At 37.2% G+C, this 21477-nt stretch overlaps 1 protein-coding gene across 2 annotated transcripts in view; it reads right to left on the reverse strand.

The window, feature by feature from the left end:
• The window catches only part of CLCN5 (chloride voltage-gated channel 5), a 172324-nt gene that overhangs the window by 44395 nt on the left and 106452 nt on the right, over window positions 1-21477 (reverse strand). For both annotated transcript variants that reach the window (XM_081126089.1, XM_081126088.1), the window contains exon 4: window positions 1682-1828. In XM_081126089.1, the coding sequence (XP_080982215.1) occupies window positions 1682-1828 (147 nt within the window). The remainder of the gene's footprint in view (window positions 1-1681; window positions 1829-21477) is intronic.

Consider the following 21477-nt stretch of genomic DNA (forward strand, 5'->3'; position numbering starts at 1 on the left):
ACGCCGGCCAGGCATCTGCCCATTTTTTCATTGGGCTGTTTGGTTTTTTGGTGTTGAGTAGTATGAGTTCTTTATAAATTTTGGATTTTAACTCCTTATCAGATGTATCATTGGCGAATATGTTCTCTCATTTAGTGCACTGTCTCTTCATTTTATCGATGGTTTCCTTTGCTGTGCAAAAAGATTTTAGTTTGATGTAGTCCCATTTGTTTATTTGTCCTTCTATTTCCCATGCACAAGTATTTGTAGATTAAAAAACAGTTAACAAAGGCAAACGAGAAATGGAAAAAATATATTTAACCTATATTAGACAAAAGATTAATAATATCATATAAACAGAAAAGTTCACCCCCAAAAGAAATTTAAATGGTTAGTAAACATGAAAATATGCTCAACCCCATTAATTTAAAAAGGCAAAATTTAAATCAATAATGGGAATTTATTTATTTATTTATTTATTTATTTATTCATTCGTTCGTTTGTTTTACTCATCATATTGTAAAGATGAAAGAAAGAATTCTAATATTCAGCACCCGTAAGGCTGTAGGGAAATAAGCAATCATCTACACTCATGGTCCAGAAACACTTTCATGTACATAAAACATATTTGTGTACACATATACTACCACACACACAACATTGTTCATTACAGCACTGTTTTTAATAGCAAAACACTGGAAACAACTGAAATGTGCATCAATAAAAGCTTGGTTAAATAAACTACGGTACAGCTATACTATGAAATTGTATGCAGCCACTGAAAATAATGATGTTACTGGATAGCCAAATAATAGATGAGGGGAACTCTCATTTTATAAATGTATTCCAGATTCTAAAAGAAACTCAATTATAAAAAAATGAGAAAGGATTTGAACAGACACTTCATCAAAGAGGATATAAGGTTGGCAAATAAGCACATAAAATGATGGTCAACATCATAAGCCATTAGGGAAATTAAATTAAAACCATGATGAAATAACACTACATATCTATTATAATGGCTAAAATAAAAATTACGGAACATACCAAGCTGTCAAGGATACCAAACAAATGGAACTATCATATATAGCTAGTTTGGACACAAAATGGTACAGCCACTCTGGAAGATGGTTTGGCAGTTCCTTAAAAAGCTCAACATACATTTACCACATGACCCAGTGACCCTACTCCATGGTATACTACGCAGCCAGAAAAAGGAATCAACAAATTGGATAAATCTCCAAGGGATCAAGCTGAGTAAATGAAATCAGTCTCAAAAGGTAACATACTATGCAGCTCCATTTATTTTAATCCTCACCCAAGGATATTTTTAGAGTCAGAGGAAGGGAGAGGGAGGGGGGAGGGGGGAGAGAGAGAGAGAGAAAGACAAAGAGAAAAAGAGAAAAAGAGAGAGAAACATCGATGTGAGAGAGGAACATTACATGGCTCCATTTTTATATGACATTCTTGAAAATGAAAAACCATAGGGGCAGAGAATAGATCAGTGGTTACCAGAGATTGGGGGTAGGGAAGTCTGATTGCGAAGGGAGTGTATCCTTTCTGTATCCTGTCGGTGGTAGTGGATACCAGATTCTATGCATGGGTTAAAACTGATAGGATTATGCTCCAGAAAATAAATTTTATTATACATACATTAAAAATATTTTTTAAAATGATAAATTTTCATCAGCAATAATGATACCTTCTATTTCTCCATCTAAGGGAGGAACATCATCTCTCATAGAGAAATCCATAGCTGTCCCTGGTATGTCCATCAAGTCTTCATCACCAGAGCTGCTCTGGAAGCTATTGAAACACCCCTGCTGAAAGCCTCTATTATCCATGGCTCCTGTACAAAAAGAAAAAGAAGAGACTTATTATAATGAACTCCAAGCCCCTTACCATTTATTCTTTTTAAAAGTGTGGTAAATACACATAACAAAATTTACCATTTGACCCATTTTTAAACTAGACAATTTAGCAGCATTAAGTACATTTACAATGTTGTGCAATCATCACCAGCCATTTCCAGAATTTTTTCATTAACCCAAACAGAAACTCTGTACCTAGCAAATATAGCTCCCCAGCCCCATATAACCTCTATTCTCTTTCTGTCTCTATGACTAGCTGATTCTAGATATGTCGTACAAATGTAATCATATAATATGTGGTCTTTTGAGTCTGGCTTCTGCTTTTCATAATGTTTTCAAGGTGTATTCAGGTTATAGCATGTACCAGAACTTCACTTCCTTTTAGGACTGAATAGTACTCATTGTATGGCTATACCACATTTTGTTTAGCCATTCATCAGTTGATGGACATATGGGTAGTTTTCAGCTTTTGGGTTACATTTATTCTTATGTCTTTTTTCATACTCTTATTTTGACAATATAGACATACAAACTACTTAGTATATTCAGTTACCCTCCAGATGTAATGTACCTTTATCCTTACCATGTAGCTGATAGTAGTTTTTTGGGAACAATGCAAACAAACAAACCAAATGAGGACATATGTACAAAACTCATAGTATTTCACAAGTAATCAATTAAAGTAAAAACTACACATCAGTACTGAGAAATGTGCTAGCCATTTAGGAGTGAAGAAACATTATCTTATGCCTCTGAGTCTCCCAGAGCTCCTAACAGAACATAGATGTGCAGAAATACTGGAAGAAAGAGGCATACTGTGCCATTCAATGTTGTTCTCTGCTCAAGAATATGAAAAATAAAACACTTTTTCCATTCCAAGTGTAAATCTTCAGATATGAATTTTACTCAAAAAATCTTAGTATATTGATTTTTTTAAAAAACATCATTATAGCCAACTTTACGTTATCTACCCTAACCCCCTCCAATTTTTTTAAATGAAATCTTGATTGAGAATCATAGTCAGCAAATTTCTATTGGATTAGGCAAATAATATTCCTTTTGAGGTATTCCAACACTTTTAAGAAACTTCTTACTCTAGGTTATCAGAATCATGTGTGACAAATGTGGCAAAAACTAAATAAGACAAATTAAGCAATAGGCCTGAAAAATTGGAATCATAGCAGATAAATTAAATATTTTAAACCTTTTGAATAAAGGAAAAGAACCAATATGTACCAGGTACTTATCAATTTTCAGGCTATGTGCTTGGGAGCTCTTTCACTTAATTTTTCCAAAGTTCTTATGCTATGGCATTATCACTCTCAGTGCAGATAAGGAAACTGAAGCTCAGAGAGGCTAAGTAATCTGCCCAGTTAGTACTAAAAAAAGTTAAACTCTAAATCATGTGTTCAATTTCACAATACCTTACTTATAATAAAGAGACCAGCCTGACTGAAGTGTGAGTGACATTTATAAACCACCTACTATGTACAAATCACTGTGGGATAGTGGGACAGATACAAAAATGATGCTGGGTAGGCCAGATGAGATGAAGATTGGGAGAGAAAGATTTGGGAGTTAGCAACATCAAGGTGATGTTTGAAACCAAGAGAACAGATATTCCAAGGGAGCCCTGCCACTCACTTATGGATAAGGATGAATATAAATAAAAGAAATGCATTCCTAATATCCTTCCTTAATATGCACAAATAACTTGAACTCTGTGCAGATGTGAAGTAAACAATAGGTTCCCCAGGAACATTACCACGTTGATGTGGTAACATATGGTCATATAGGAAAGGTAGGGTCATTTATTCAAAGGTACCAATAATGTACAAAATTACTGATCATCAAACCATTCCCTCAGCTACAAAAATTCTAACTATGCTATGTGGATCAAGTGAGTCCTAGGACACTAAGAATTCATGCTTTGTGGTCTTAGCAGAGCTTCTTTGCTGTTCCCCAATCCTTCATCCTCAATGGACTCTTCCCCCCGCTCTATCCTGCTTCCTTCACTCCCCTTCTCCAAGCCCTCCTGCAATAATGCATTTACACAAATTCCCTGTCTCAGCTGTACTTCTAGGGAACCTGACCTACCACAGGATCCTTAGCAGTTTTTTCCTAGTACTAACAACACATAAGAAATCCTGAACCTGTCTCCCCTCCTTATCATTCAGGGAGAGGTGTATTTACTCTAGTTGAAAGAAAAAAAAAGAAAAAAGCTCCTCTACTTTGCTACTTTGCTCTGGATATGACTGAGATAGCAGCTCCTTCCCCACCTTACTCTGATTTACAGAAGCTCCACTCCTTATCTCTGGGGAATATGTTCCAAGACCCCCGTGGATTCCTGAAACCAGGTAGTACCAAACCCTCATATACTGTTTTTTCCTGTACATAATACTTATAATAAAGTTTAATTTATAAATGAGGCACCATAAGAAATTAACAATAACTAATAATAAAATAGAACAATTATAACAATATGCTGTAATAAAAGTTACGTGAATATGGTCTCTCTCTCTCGGATAATGTATATGGCAACTGAGGTAGGTAGTGGATACAGTGTTGATATGCTGGACAAAGGGATGATTCACAGCCAGGGTGGGATGGAGCGGGACAGCACAATAGTTCATCATGGTACTCAGAATGGTGTGCAATTTAAAACTTATGAATTATTTATTTCTGGAATTTTCCATTTAATATTTCTGAACCACAGTTGACCGTGGATAACTGAAACATGGGAAGTAAAACTGGATAAAGGGGGAACTACTGTACTTAATTTTATCCTTTAAGGAAACCAACTATCTCTAGCTCTCACTTGTACCTCAAGCACCAGTCCTGAATTCCCAAGAACTCCACTTGACACTTCTGTAGCTGCTTCAAACTTAATCAGATAATAGTGGGGGGAGGAACAGTGGAAATAACTTTAACTTAAGTACAAAAATTAAAATGCAAACAAGGCATGTTCCCTGTCCTCACCCTCCACATCAACTTTCCTTTTAAAATGCAGGTGGCATTAGAGTAAATATTTGCAGTTAATATTTGTCTAACTCTGGGATTTACTACATTCAATGAACCTACAAAAAGCACTTTAATGTCAAGAATAGGTATTCTGGGTTTCTAGAAATCTTAGCTGAAAACAAGCACCATTTTAGCTGATGAGAAGAACTGAGTCTAACAGGTTGGCACACCTCAGGAGGTTTTCTTTTTGTTTAAATTTATTAAATGCCCATGAATTCCATATAGTGACTAGCACTGAAAGAAAGCAAGACAATTTGCAAGATGATGCAGAATCCTTTCTCTTTCTCTGCACTGTTTACATGTCTCATTCAGGAAATGATTTAAAATACATAGTTCTAGCAACTCTATATTAACCACACTAATCATAGAAAGAAAATGCATGGGGAGTCGAAAAATAATTTATATTTGGCTGTGAGACATGTCCTGTAGTCATATTTTCAGATGGGTATAACTATTGTTCTGGGAATTCATTAAAACAAAGTAATGATGATACAAGGTGAAGAATGAACAAAGGGGAAGCTGGAAAACTTACCAGTTTCCCCATAGGGACCTTACAAACTCCTTCCTGTAACCCACTGACACAGAACAATTCAGCTAAATTGAGCTGCCTCATTCCAAACATTTCCTGGAGCAGCTACCTGGTTTACTGTTTTGGTTATAAAGCACTTCCTTAATTATATAGAAATAAAGGTCAACAAAAGAAAATTAGAAGAAGCAAGTAAATCAAGCAAAACAGATGTTATAAATGGGAGTTCAACAAAAGAAATAAATACAGTCAGGAAAACTCAAAGTGATATTTTCCCATGGATAATCCATTTTGGTTCAGTCTTTGGTTTTATTTCGCAGATATTAAGAGGTTCAAGAGAAAAAGTTAAAGCGGCAGAAAAATGAGGAAAAGTTTTTTAAAGCTGAGATTTGAACTTGCATCTAGTTGAATTGTAAGCTCAGTGTTCTTTCCATAACACTTTGGGGCTTCACTATGACACGTCATTCTAAAGAATGGGACATCTGGAATAAATCAAACTTCTAGATGGCCACAAGTCTGAGGTCAGCCAGATTTTATGGTAGGCCAAGAACAAAGTAAGGGAATTTGACTTATTACCCCAGCTGGTGGATTACAAATAGACTTTGTCATATAATGGAAGCCTAGGGAGAAGAATAAGAAAAAAATGTTTTTGTGGATGTGTAACATAACTGACACTTTCAGCTTAAAGGCACTAAAGTGCATTTTGTCACTTTCTTGCTTAAAATCATAAACTGGTTGCCCATGGCTTATAGGGTCTAGTTGAAATTTCTTTTCATGGCATTCGGGGTCCTATCAAATATAGATTCCATCTACCCAGATAGACTTACCTCCTACTACAAATTTGTTATACACCACATAGGCCATGCACTTTTATGCCTCCATGACTTTGTTTAGACCAGATACTCTATCTGGAATTTCATCCAGCTCCCTATCCTCTTTTCAGCCTGGTAACATTCCAGTCAGTCCATCTAGGGCCAGTTCAAACAGGCTTTTCCTTCAAAACCCCCTTTGTACAGACATCTATGTTGACTGCATCATCTCTTCCATTGAGTCTTGTGACTACATATATACACCATGTCCTTCTCATTTCTGTTGTTCCAGCAACTTTAGTGTTCCAGAGTATATGTTCAATAAATGCTTATTGAGAAGGATTCCAGTTGGACAGGAAGGGTTAACAGCCAATCAGCATATTTACATGGCTGACACTCAATAAATCTATGCCTGTACTGTGAGGGTAGGGAATTGGGGATACAAAAATCATTTGTTATATTTGTCACTACTCTCAAGGAATTTATGACCTAGTTGAGAAGAAAAGTTTTACATAATGCAATTACACAACAGTTAAGTATTAAACTTTTACAATAAACACACAATTGACATTCAGAAAATGGAGATGAGATTGTAAGCTAGAGAGGGCTTCGGGAAAGAGAGAGGGTATTCTAGGCCCACGGGAAAAATGGCCAAAGGCTTAAGATGAGAATGAGCCTGGAATTTGTGCTTGACCAGAGGACAGGGTAGGTATCTCAGCAAATGGAGGGAGGTTGATCATGAAGGACCTGGGAAGCCAATGGAATCTGTGTTTTCTAAGACGCAACATGATAAAAAAAAAATAATTTTAAGAGGTAAGTGACAGCAGTGGGCTGGAATAGAGAAAGAAGGAAAGGGCTAGGAAACCAGTTTGCTATTTCCAGTTTCAATGCAGGTGATTTGGGATGGAAGAGGAGTACATACTCCCAACAGTTGTACTGAAAGATCCAGGTTGGAGGAGAATGATGCTAGTTTGTGCTATAGCGTACTGGCATCTGGTTTTACTAGTGACAGCGACATGTGTTGATTCAAATAAATCAATACCTCCATCTCAACAAGCCCATTTGGCAAAAACAAATGTATAAACCAATGGATGGGTTTGTCAGATACTGCAAACGTAGCAAAAGGAAAATGCAAGAGAGGCATTATACAATTTACCAATGTATAAGTATTGACATATTGTTAAAAATAAAACATGACGACAATCCTAAGTATAACACTGAAGATGATAAGAACTGGTACACACAAAATCACCTTTTGCCTACCCCACTATACTTTGAACTAGTTGAAGAAAGTGTGTTAAATCTGCATTCCTAAGTGCCTGACACAAAGAGATATCTCAGTAAATAATCTATTTTATACTCCAATTACAGTTTTAATTACTTTATTTGGAAAAGCAAAAATAAAATGCAAATCATGCAGAGTATCCTCTGAGATGCCATAGAAGATGCTTATTTAGGAGGTTTGGACCAATCCTTAAACCAAGGTACCTTCTCTCCCTGTAAGAATTGTGGGTTAAAAGTCCCAGGAGGAAAAAATAGTGATTCTTCTCAAAGTGTGGTCTTCACCTGTGAGCCATCCTCACAGATGAGTAGGGGTTATGAGAAAAGATAGGAATGAGAAAAGACTGGAACAGAAGAGCAGTTCTCAAGCTTTTTGGTCTCAGGATTCCTCTAGTCTACAAAATTACTGAGGAGCCTAAAGAATTTTTATTTATATGGGTTCTATCTTATAGATATTTACTCCTTTAGTAATTAAAACCTGTAATAGGCAGTTAGATAGACATGAGCAGAGCAAGGACGATGGACCAGGTATAGAAAGTCACCAAAATGGAAAGCCCCAGGTGCCTAGCAACAGACAATTGTAGGGTGGGACCTTGCCCCCAGAGTGGCCTTTTCTCCCCTAGCATATCACTGGTCAGGCTATTTGGACCCCCTGTCCTTTCCTCCCTAGAGATAATATCTAGGCCTCAGTTGTAGTTCAGCTCCAGGCCCAGAAAAGCAACAAAAGCAGCCCCAGCTTACCTCAGGACCAGCTGCATTGGATAATAAGCACCTGCCCTGGCACCAACCAATCAGTGGAGACCACAACCTTGAAAAATCACATCTGTAAAACTGCTGAATATTAAGATATTCCCCTGGGACCCCCTCCCTAAAATCTCCTCCCTTAAAACCATTAGGACAGAGGACCCACTGCTCTCCCTCCTGGGAGTATGCCTACCTTTCCCTTCCCCTTCTTCCCCTCCCCCCCCCCAGGTGGTTGTTAGCATTAGCTTCCTCATCACTCCTAAGCTCCAAAGGTCCTTCCTTTGCCTCTATAACTTGTTTCCTAAGCCAATTTTTTCTAGGAATTGCTTCTTCTACCTCTGTGATTAACGAAATAAATGTTCTCTTATAGTTCAGGTCTTGGATCTGGATTCTTTCTGAGCCAGAACCCAAGTACCAAGGTTGCTGAACCCAGGTCCAGTCTGACCCCACTGGGCTAGCACCGCCTACAACAAACCCAGGAATGTTTAAAATAAATATTTATGAAAGTATTTAGCTATGATAATGATTACCCCACTACATGTTAATATTAACTTTTTTTAAAAAGTCATATTTTCCAAAACAAAACAAATTAGCGAGAGGCATTTTGCAAATCTTTTAAATGCATTAATATAAGACAGCTGGATTATGCTTCACATATTCTATTTGCCATCAGAGTAATGACATCATTACCTGTCACACAGCCTCTAGAAAACTCCACAATATATTCACGAGAAAATGAAAGTGAACAAGGCAAATAATATCTTAATATTAATATGAAAACAGTTTTGGTCTTGCAGGCCCAAAAGGGTCCAAGGAATCTCCAGACCACTCTTTGAGAGTTGTTGAAGTAGAGAAAGAACACAGAATGGAGAAACTATACTTGGGCAACACCCATGATTGGTGAGAGAAGAATGAAGAGGATAAACCAGTCAGAAGAGACCATGTTGACAGTTGTCAAAGTGAAGCAAATGACAAACTAATATTTCAATATAAATGTGTTTCCAAAGGAATAACAGCCTTGATATATAAAGAAATTGTCAAATCATTAAAATTGGATCCCGACAGATAAAAAGGTAAAAGACATTAGTAGATATTTGTTAAAGAAAAACGGGCTTCAAAGGTTCAAATTAAAATAATAATATGCTATCTTCTCTTAGAAGATAAGCTTTTCTTTGGTTTTACCTCAGAGATTCCTCACCTTGTTATAAAAGCTTTCAAGAGACTGATAAACAAGATGACTAGAGAAGTGCCATAAGGTTCAAGGACAAGGGTCTGTCAGGCATGACAAAGATAATAATCAAAATTTATAGATTACTTTCACTTTGAAATATACGATTGTTACAGCAGCACTCTAGGGAGTGCACTAACCAGGTCCTCCAAATACTGGCAAAACCACCCTGCCAAGCTTGAGTCTGACAAAAAGGACCACTGGCTGCACCCAAGAGGGACCGTTGGTATGCTCTTTCTCTGGAGAAACTATAGGCAGACTCTCAGACAGACAGTGAACTGTGAAGCTTTGGAACATGGGCCAATCTTCCCCACCCCAACCTCCCTGTGGCCTCCACCAGCACCACCCCCAACGGAAGACTGTCTTGATCTCTCTTCCCAAGTACTGGTGGCCCCACCCTACTGAGCTCAGTTCCTCAAGGGAAGGAAGGGTGCTGAGCTTTGGAGAGGAGCATGCCTCCCTCAGAGGCTCCAGTCCAGGCTCCAGTGGGAGTGGCTACACAGCTAAGGGCTGGTGTAGCACTCTCTCCCCTCTTATGGGCTTGACTGGTGCTACCCCCAATGTAGAATTGTCTTGATCTGTTTTCCCAAATCCTGGTGGCTCCACCCTGCTGAGTTTGCTCCTGCAGTGGGGACAGTTAGTTGCACCCAACCTGAACCAGTAGTGCATTCCTCCTGGGGGAGCTAGAGACTCCAGCAAAGAATGAATGGTATGGCTCTGGGGTAGGGGCGACATTCTCCCCATTGAGTGCCTGACTATGCTGCCCCCATTGAGGGAACCCACTAGGACCATCCTCCTGACCCAGTCACCCCGTCCAACCAAGCTTGTGCCAAGTGGAAGGGACAGTGGAGCATGGCCAGTTTGGGCCCTCTATAGTCTTTCTTCAAAAGGCTCTGGAGGAAGTCCAGGCAACCTCAGGAGGTGGTGGAGTAGCCAACAGGTGGATGCCAACCTCAGAAAGCCTTGGATGTTTTATTTTTTATTGATCTACCCATAGAGCTGCAGGAAGATGACCCTTGTACACAGCTTGGCTCTTCCCACACAGGCCCAGTAGACAGCCACAATCAGTGAATAGCATGGTAGCTCCAGACAGGTAGCCCAAGGCCAGTTACACACAACTTCTGACACTGACCTGCACCAAAACCCTGTCCAAGAGGGCCCAGAACCAACACAACCAGTGGTGGGCTTTAAACATCACCAGAGCTCGACCCAACTAGCCACACAAATGGCACAGGCAAAGGGGCATTTTGGAAGGTACAAGGCTCTGCTGAGAACAACTTCACCTTGGGGGGGGAGAGCAGCCCCTGAATGAACGAGGTCTATCCTTACAGTCAGCCAGCCTGAGGATTAACTCCAACCATAAATGGGCCAACAGCATTCAAGACAACTATAACAGGATGGGGCACATAACCCACACAAGAAACATTTCTGGAGTACCTAGCTCAGGTATTCTAGAAGACTGCACCACTGAGACCAACAAGACAACTACATTAGAAAGCACTCATGACAAGCCTGGGAGTCATAACAGATCTACCTAATACACAGAGTCAAACACAAAAAGGCAGACAAAATGGAGAGACAAAGAAATATGCCCCAAATGAAAGAACAAGAGAAATCCCCAGTAAAAGAAATAAATGAAATGGAAGCAACCATGATACCAAATGCAGAGTTTAAAACAATGGTTATAAGGTTGCTCAAGGACCTTAGGGGAAGAATGGATGATCTCAGTGAGAACTTAAACAAGGAGATAGTAAGCATTAAAAGGGACATAGAAACCATTTTTAAAAAATCAGAAATTAAGAATACAATATCTGAAATGAAGAATACTTTAGAAGGAATCAACAGCAGGTTAGATGAATCAGATGATCAAATCAGTGATTTAGAGGACAAGATAACAGTAAGGACCCAAGCAGAGCAACAAAAAGAAAAAAGAATTTTAAAAAATGAGGAAAGTCTAAAGGACCTCTGGGACAATATCAAGTGTAACAACATCCACATCACAGGGGTACCAGAAAGAGAAAACAGTGAACAAGAAAAAGCTCTACTAAATCATTTAATACAACATCTAAAAGAATTAGAAAGAGAACAGCAAGGAAAGCTCCAAGGAAGTAGAAGGAAGGAATATTAAAGATCAGAGTGGAAACAAATGACATAGAGACTAAAAAACAAAAGATCAATGAAACCAAGAACTGATCCTTTGAAAAGATAAACAAGATTGACAAACCTTTAACCAGACTGGTCAGGAAAAAAAGAGAGAGGACCCAAATGAATAAAATCAGAAATGAAAGAGAAGTAACAACTAACACCACAGAAATACAAAGGAATGTAAGAAAATATTATGAACAACTATATGCCAACAAATTGGACAACATGGAATAAATGGATCAACTCCTACAAACATACAATTTTCCAAAACAGAATCAGGAAAATCAGAAAATCTGAATAGACTAGTTACAGCTAATGAAATCAAAGCAGTAATTTAAAAAAACTTCCTGCAAACAAAACTTCTGGACTGGATGGCTTTACAGGTGAATTTTATCAAACACTCAAAGAAGAACGCCTATCCTTCTGAAACTATTCCAGAGAATTCACAAGAAGGGAAAACTTCCAAGCTCTTTTTATGAGGGCAGCATATCCTAATTACAAAACCAGATAAAGATACTACAAGGAAAGAAAATCATAGGCCAATATCTCTGATCAACAGAGATGCTAAAATCCTCAACAAAATATTAGCAAATGGGATCCAGAAATATATATTAAAAAGATCATACATCATAATTAATGGGGTTGATTCTGGGTATGCAAAGTTGGTACAATATTCACAAATCAATAAATGTGATACATCACATAAACAAAAGAAAGGATAAAAATCATATGATCATAATAATAGATGCAGAAAAAGCATTTCATAAAATCCAGCACCCATTTATGATTAAAAAAAACTCCCAGCAAAGTATGAATAGAAGGATCCTACCTCAACATAATAAAGGCCATATATGACAAACCCACAGCCAACATCATATTCAATGGACAAAAACTAAAAGCATTTCCCCCAAGAACAGGAAAAAGAAATGTCCGCTTTCACTACTCTCATTCAACATGGTACTGGAAGTTCTAGCCACCAGCAATCAGACAAGAAGAATAAATAAAAGGCATCCAAACTGGAAAGGAGCAAGAAAACTTAGTTATTTGCAGATGACATGATATAGTATAGAGAAAACCCTAATGACTCCACCAAAAAACTACTAGATCCAATAAACGAATTTGGTAAAGTAGCAGGATACAAAATTAATATTCAGAAATTGATGGGATTTTTATACATCAATAATGAACTATTGGAAAGAGAAGTTAAGAAAACAATCCCAGTTACTATTGCAATAAAAATAATAAGGTACCTGGGAAAAAATTTAACCAAGGAGTAAAAGACCTGTATGCAGAAAATTATAGGATACTGAAGAAAGAAATTGAGAAAGATACAAATATGTGGAAGAATATACCATGTTCATGGATAGGAAGAATTAACATTATTAAAATATCCATACTACCCAAAGCAATCTATAGATTCACTGCAATTCCTATTAACATTAGACATCTTTTCATATGTCTGTTGGCCATCTGTATGTTCTCTTTGGAGAAGTGTCTATTTAAAGAGATGCAAATTAAAACCATAATGAGATATCACCTCATTCCTGTCAAGATAGCTACCATCAATAAATCCACAAACGCCCTGGCTTGTGTGGCTAAGTTGGTTGAGCATCATCTTTGGAGCATGCACCAAAAGGTCACTGGTTCAATTCCCGGTCAGAGCACATGCCAGGTTGTGGTCCCTGGCAGGCAGCATGCAGGAGGTAGCCGATTAATGTTTCTCACATCAGTGTTTCTCTCTCTCTCTCCCTCTCCCTTCCTCTCTCTGAAATCAATTAAAAAAAAAACATTAAAAAATAAATAAATCAACAAACAACAAGTGCTGGCAAGGATGTGGAAAAAAGGGAGCCTTCATGCACTGCTGGTGGGAATGCAGACTGGTATAGCCACTGTGGAAAACAGTATGGAGTTTCCTCAAAAAATTAAAAATAGAACTGCCTTTTGACCTAGTGATTCCACTTCTGGGAATATATCCAAAGAAACCTGAAACTCTAATTCGAAAGAATATAGACACCTCTATGTTCATTGCAGCGTTGTTTACAATAGCCAAGATCTGGAAACAGCCCAGGTGCCCATTAGTAGATGAGTGAATAAAAAGCTGTGATACATTTACACAATGGAGTACTACATGGCTGTAAAAAAGACAGATCTCTTACCTTTTGTGACAGAATGGATCATCCTGGAGAATATTATGCTAAGTGAAAGAAGCCAGTCAGAGAAAACAATATATGATCTCACTTATATGTGGAATCTAATGAACAAAATTATTTAACAAACAAAATAAAAACAGAAGCACAGATACATAGAACAGACTGACAGCTGTCAGAGGGAAGGGGGCTTGGGGGGGCTGGGTGGGAAAAAGGTGAAGGAATTAAGTAATATATATATGAAGCATATAGACACAGACAACAGTATGGTGATAGCCAGAGGGAAAGGGGAGTGGAGTGATGTGGAAGAGGGCAAAGGGGGCATAAATGGGAACAGAAAAAGACTTTACTTTGGGTGATGGGTGCATGATGCAGTATGCAGATGATGTTTTGTTGAGTTATACACTTGAAACCTGTATGGTTTTGTTAACCAATGTCACCCCAATAATCTTGATAAAAAGAGAAATATATCATTAAAATTCCTAAATAACCTTTAACAAACTGAATATAGCATCACATCGAAAGATTTGCCTTTTATGAAGAGGGTTTATTCCAAGAACACAAGACAGGTATCACAAAGGAAACTATCAACATAATTTATCAGATTGACATAAAATTTTAAAAGTCATACTGATCTCAACAGATGTCAAGAGTGGATTTTTAAAACTTCCATTTATTCTGAGTTTTAAAAAATATTCCAGACAGAGGATTTCTTTCTTGACATGATATAGAATATTTAAATCAAAACCAAGAAGCAATATATCATTCCATTTAATACAGGAAGGAAATGATGCCTCCTGTTGCCAATTATATTTGACATGGTACAAAAAAACTTTAAGAGGAAAAAAGTAAAGAATGTGCAGTAGGTCCTCAAATAACATCCTTTTGTTCAACATCATTTTGTTATAACATTGATGAGATGTCATAGGAACTTAACTCTTGTTTACATCAATTAGTCTGTGGTAAAGTTGATTTAGTTATTCATTGTTTATCTTAAAGTTACAGAACCTATCAAGTATGTTAACTGAGGACTTACTGTATATCGGAAAGGAAGAAATATGATATTCTGATGTTTGAGTTGCATGAATGCATATCTATACAACTCTAAGAATATTAACTAAACATAACTAAAGATAATACATAAATTCAGAAGTTATAAGATAAATAGACAAAAGACAACTGCATTCTTATGTACTAAAAATATAATAATTTATGATAGAGAAACTAAAAATACAGTATTACTTTAAAATGTACAAAAGCCAAACAGGAGGGGAAAAGGAAAACATAAGTACATAACATAAGTCAACATGGACTTATGCTCTTGGATGGAAAGTCTAAATATAGCAGTAATGAAGCAAATCCTAATTTGAATTGTATTACATCTATATATTAAAGTCCTCATGGCATCCTTTATATAACTTGAAAGATTGATAATACAATTCATCTAGAAGAATAATTAGGCAAGAATACTAGTGTATGTCTTTTCTTAAATGTAAATATGACAAACTTATCCTCTCAGATTTTAATCTTTATAAAGAAACAATCATCAAAACTCATCAGAGAGATGCAAATTAAAACCACAATGAGGTGTCACTTCACACCTGTAAGAATGGCTGCCATCAACAAATCAACAAACAACTTGTCCTGGCAAGGATATGGAGAAAGGGGAACCCTAGTACACTGCTGGTGGGAATACAGACTGGTGCAGTCACTATGGAAAACAGTATGGAGGTTCCTCAAAAAATTAAAAATGGAGCTTCCTTTTGACCCAGTGATCCCACTTCTAGGAATATATCCTAAGAATCCTGAAACACTAATCAGAAATAATATATGCACCCCTATGTTCATGTCAGCGTAATTTACAATAGATAAGATCTGGAAACAGCCCAAGTGCCCATCAGTAAATGAGTGGATAAAAAAGCTGTGGGACATATACACCATGGAATACTATGCAGGAGTAAGGAAGAAGGTTCTTGTACCCTTTGGGACAGTTTGGATGGACCTGGTGAAAATTATGCTAAGTGAAATAAACCAGGCAGAGAAAGACAAACATCACATGATCTCGCTTATATGTAGAATCTAAAGAACTTAATAAACTGATGAACAGAATAGATTCAATGACATGGAAGCATAGATCAGACTGACAAATGTCAGAGGGATGGAGGAGGGCGGGTGGGTGGAGGGGGAGAGATTAACCAAAGAATTTATATGCATATATACACAACCCAAGGACATGGACAATGGTGGGAAGAGGGACTGGGGAGGGGGAGAGGACAGGGTGGAATGGGTCATTGGGGAGAAAAAGGGACATCTGTAATATTTTAAACAAAAATCAAAACTAAATAATAAATAATAAATAAAATAAATAAATAACCATATGGGAATTAAGTATAGAGATTCTAACAATGGATATAAGCTGTTATAAGAACTTAATAGTTGCCCTAGCCAGTTTGGCTCAGCGTTTAGAGCATCATCCTACGGACTGAAGGGTCCCAGGTTTGATTTCAGCCAAGGGCATATACCTCAGTTGCAGGATTGATCCCTGGCACTGGTCAGGGCGCATACGAGAGGCAACTAATTGATGTGTCTCTCTCACATCGATGTTTCTCTCTCTCCCCCTTCCACTCTCTTAAAAAACAATGGGGGGAAAAAAGAACTTAATAGTTGATAAACCAGAAGCAACACAAATATAAGGAAAGAATCACTTTTTAGTAAGCTGCTGAGGCACTGCTAGATATCAAATGGAAAACAATATAGGATTACAACATATACCACACCACAATAAATCCTAGATGTGTTTTTTAAAGTTGACTTTAAAAAGAACACAGACTAGTATATTTATCCTAGATGTGGAAAACAGACAAAATTATTTTTTATTATGGAAAGATATAAAATGGATTAATTCATATGTACTAAAATAAATAATTTTTTGTATCGGTGTATGCATACAATAAAATGAAGTGAAAGGAACAGAAAGAGAACATATCTGTGTCATCACTGATAAAGGTAATAGAAAAGGTAGATACGAATATCCAAGTAAAAATCAAAGGAGGACTTCTGGTTTCTGGGTAAGCATGTAAGGACCTTGGAAGTCTACACTCTCATCCTTACAATGAGAAGAAAGCTGAACAAACTGAAAACCAACAACTGTTCTTAGATTCATCAGAGAACTGAGGTCACAGGGCAAACTGCTGTCCTCCGAATTGGGGAGAAAGGCTGATACAAAGAATCACAGCTCACATAAGTGGAAACCTCCATGGAAACCAGTACCCAGGTAGGAGAACTTAAATTGTAATTGAAGAATAGCTGGAGGCTCAGTATGGACAAATTTGAAAGTGAAGAAATAGAGGGGGCCCAGTCTTAGGGGGACCCTACAATGAATGCTGTTTTACCTTCAGCAGCCCTACTAGTTCTCACAGTGAAGACCAGAGAAAAATCCCTTGTGCTTCCAGCAGGGGTCAGAGAAATGAACCAGAGCATTCTGTTCATCTTACACTTCACTGACTGGTCACGAGTTAACTCGTGTTTCCATTCCCAAATGTCCTTGACCAGTCTCGAAATAACTCGTGTCTGGACTTCATTGCTCGGCACTTATTTTGCCCGTCCCTAGTTTTCCTCTTCATTATGTGTGCCTTTTTCGCAACTAGTCAGTCAGTATTTCCAGAGACATGATGAACAATACATCTAATTCTTTCCATCCATCTTTTATTACAGCAAAAGTTTTTTTAAAAAAGATGTGTCGTGGCAAAGAAGAACGTTTGAGTAAATTATGTGCAGATACTTCGTCTGATTGGCCGAGTGACTTTGGTAGTCAGCTAGAAGATAGTACTTTGTCAGAAGATAGTAATGAGTCTGACATTAGGCCATCACAAAGGCAAAAGAGAAATGTGATAGTGTCCGACAGTGAAAGTGATTCTGAAGAAGAATGGCAAAAAAAAAAAGACATTTTACCAGCCTTGGGGGATTATACAAATATTTAAAAATATTAAAATATATACAATATGTTTAATTTCTATGTATGGTAATATAAATATAAGATATGACAAAATAAAGTACATTTAAGTTTATTCAGGTACTTTCATTTGATATTCAAGTGTGGAAAAGTAGCCAGCCATACAGATGAGTTCTGGCTCAAAATAGCCAGTCAGCAAGGTGTTAAGAAGACCAGCCCTCCAGAGAAAACCAGCCCTCCAGAGAAACTGTTCTAACAGAGCCTAACCAGCTTGGGGGGGTACTCAATTCTAGCTCCCTCTAGTCTTCCTGTCTCACATAAGGGGAAACAAAACAAAACTGGTAAGTACTTATGAAGTTCACAACTTTTAGTACAGACTCACTAAAATACTCAAACCTAATCACAGGACTATAGAACACTTCCCCTCTTCCCCACCTTACTACCCCCATCAATAGGGCTTCTGAATAACAATAGGAGAATACAACTGCAAGAACTGCATATCTTAAACCTTATTTAAGAAGTGATCTCTAGGAAAACCAAATACACAGAAGAGACAAAAACAAAGACACTAGAGAAAATGTTAGTCTCTGACAGGTATAGCTACAGTACACAGTAAACACATCCTAACCCCTATCCAGATAAACATAAAACCTCACATTAAAGGCCTATTTACCTCAGTTACTTTTTTACCCATATGTCATGTCCAGATTCCAACAAAAAATTACAAGGCATACTAAAAGAGCCAGAGTCAGATATGGAAGAAACGTTGGAATTATCACAACAGCAATATAAAATAATTATGATTAATATGCTAAGTGCCCTAATGGAAAAGGTGGACAACATGGAAGAACAGATGGGTAATGTAAACAGGGAAATAGAAACTCTAAGAAAAAAATCAAAATAAAATGCAAGAGATCTGTGAAATAAATAATGTTTTTGATAACTCATCAATAGACTGGATACAGCAGAAGAAAAGAATCAGCAAACCTGAAGAAATGTCAATAGAAACTTCCAAAACTGAAATGCAAAGAGAATGAAAAAATGAACAGATTATCAAGAACTGTGGGACAATGACAAAAGATGTAACAAATGCATAATGGGAACACCAGGAGAAGGAAGAAAGGAACAGAAAAAATACAGTCATGTGTCATTTAATGACAGGGATACATTTTGAGAAATACTTTGTTGGGTGACTTCATTGTTCAGCAAACATCATAGAGTGCATTTACACAATCCTAAGTGGTACAGCCTACTACACAGCTAGGCTCTATGGTATAGCCTATTGCTCCTAGGCTACAAACATGTATAGTATGCTATTGTAATGAATACTGTAGGCAATTGTAACACAATGGTACTTGTGTATCTAAAGATATCTAAACCAGAAAAGGCACAGCAAAATATGGTATAAAAGATAAAAAATTGTGCACCTGTATAGGGCACTTACCATGAATGTAACTTGCAGGACTGGAAGTAGCTCTGGGTGTCAGTGAGTCAATGGTGAGCGGATGTGGAGGCCTAGGATATTACTATACACTACTGTAGACTTTACAAACACTGTCCCACAAGCCTTCCCCCTGTTTCCTTCTGAAAGGGCCAGAGATAGAAAATTGAAGCTATCAATGCTGTTCCATGAACAGGGATATGGGCTGGACTGAATGGAAATATCAGGAGGAGGAATTAGCTGGGTAAGACATAGATCACCATAATAGTGAGTGTCAGGAAGGAGTGAAAGGTGGCCTGAGGATCAGTAGGAATAAGAAATCAAGATGGAGAGATAAAGGAACATAGGGGATTTTTATGGCAATGTGGTTTTGACTATTGCAGGTTGGAGCAGTGGTCAGATTATGGAACTTTGTGTTATTCATAAAAAAAATCTAGGGTGTTTAACATGAAGGATGTAGAACCGAAGACTTAATATTTTTATTTTGAAAATTTGTTTTTTGTTCCATTGACTCTATCTGGTACAAAGGGCTCTCTCTGGCATTTAACTGATCACAAAAATAAAACTTATCTATGCTTTAAGTCATTATAACCTGAAAATATTTCCAAAGTAGAGGGACAGGCTGGCTTGAACCTACCACAGAAAGCTTTTACTAAAGTGGCAGTGGCCCTTAATACTTGTTAAAATAGCTCCTGTGGACCTGTGTACATGTACAGGATCTTAGATCCTCAACAAAGAATTTACAGCAATGTCCTCTAAAGAGCATTAAGCTAGATCTGGAAGGACTATAGCACCTCTGAATATGACAGGCTCCTCTGTAATGAAACATGCCAATGTACTCAAAATTGAGGTGCAGTGAATGAGAGGGAATCTATTGCCAAGCCCCACAGGTATTGTTCCCATCATAGATAAAAAATTCCTTCTGAACCACACATCCTCCAATTCTTACAAGAAATTCAGCTCTATTATAATCTTATGGGATCCATCATATGCGTGGTCGGTCATTGACAGAAACATCATTACGTGGCACATGACTATATTTGAAGCAATAATGACTGAGAGGGTCCTAAAATTAATAATAAATGCCAAACTAAAGGTCCAGAAAGCTCAGAGAACACTAAGAAGGATAAATATTTTAAAAATCTACAACTAGCCCTACCCAGTTTGGCTCAGTGCTTAGAGCATGTGTCCACAGACCGAAGGGTCCCAGGTTTGATTCCAGCCAAGGGCACATACCTCTGTTGCAGGCTTGATCCCTAGCCCTGGTCGGGGTGCGTGCATGAAGCAACCAATCGATGTGTCTCTCTCACATTGATGTTTCTCTCTCTCTGTCTCCCCCTTTCACTCTCTCTGAAAAGCAATGGAAAAAATTTCCTCGGGTGAAGATTTTTTTTTTAAAAATCTACAACTAGGCATATCATATCCAAACTGTAGAAAATCAAAGACAAAGAAAAAATCATGAAAGTAGCCAGAAGAAAATAATGCCTTGCCTGTAGAGGAACAAGGATAAGAATTACATCAGGTTTCTCTTCAGAAACAATGCAATCAAGAAGAGAAAAGAAGAAAATATATGAAGGGTTGAAAAGAATCACCAATCAAAAATTCTGAGTCTAGAGAAACAATCACTGAAAACTGAATGAGAAATAAAGAATCTTCTCAGAAAAACAAAAATTAAGGGAATTTGGTGGCAGTATACCTGCCTTGCAGGAAATGTTAAAAGAAATTATTCAAAAGAAAAAAATTATACAGGTTGGAAACTCAGATCTACATGAAGAAAGTATGCTAGAGAAGGAATATATGAAGGTAAAATATTTTATTTGCTTATTTTTTCCCACCTGCTTTTTTAAAATATTGAGGTATGGTTGACATATAAAATTATGTTAGAGGTATACAGTGTAATGAGATATTTGTATATATTGTAAAATAATCACCACAATAAGTCTAGTTAACATTCAGTTATTTTTCCTATTCTTAATTGATCTAACAGATAACAGTTTGTTCAAAATAATAATGGTAACAATGCATTCAGTGATGATAGCTTACAGAGAAGTAAAATGAAAGAGTGATATTATAAAGGACAGGAGAAAGAAAGTGGGAATACTATGTTATATGGTACTTGCATTATCCATGAAGTAGTACTGTGTTATTTGGAAGAAAACTTGGATGAGTTGTAAATATATACTGTATAGGGAATAAATGTATAGGGAAACCACTACAGAAACTTTTTAAAAAGTAAGTATAATTAATATGCTAAAAGAATACAAAAATAGAATCATACAAAATGCTCAATTAAGACCAAAGAAGGCAAAAAAGAAAGGAAGACAAAATAAAAA

Source organism: Miniopterus schreibersii (genome assembly GCF_964146895.1).
Source record: "Miniopterus schreibersii genome assembly, chromosome: X".
Taxonomy (NCBI): Eukaryota; Metazoa; Chordata; class Mammalia; order Chiroptera; family Miniopteridae; genus Miniopterus; species Miniopterus schreibersii.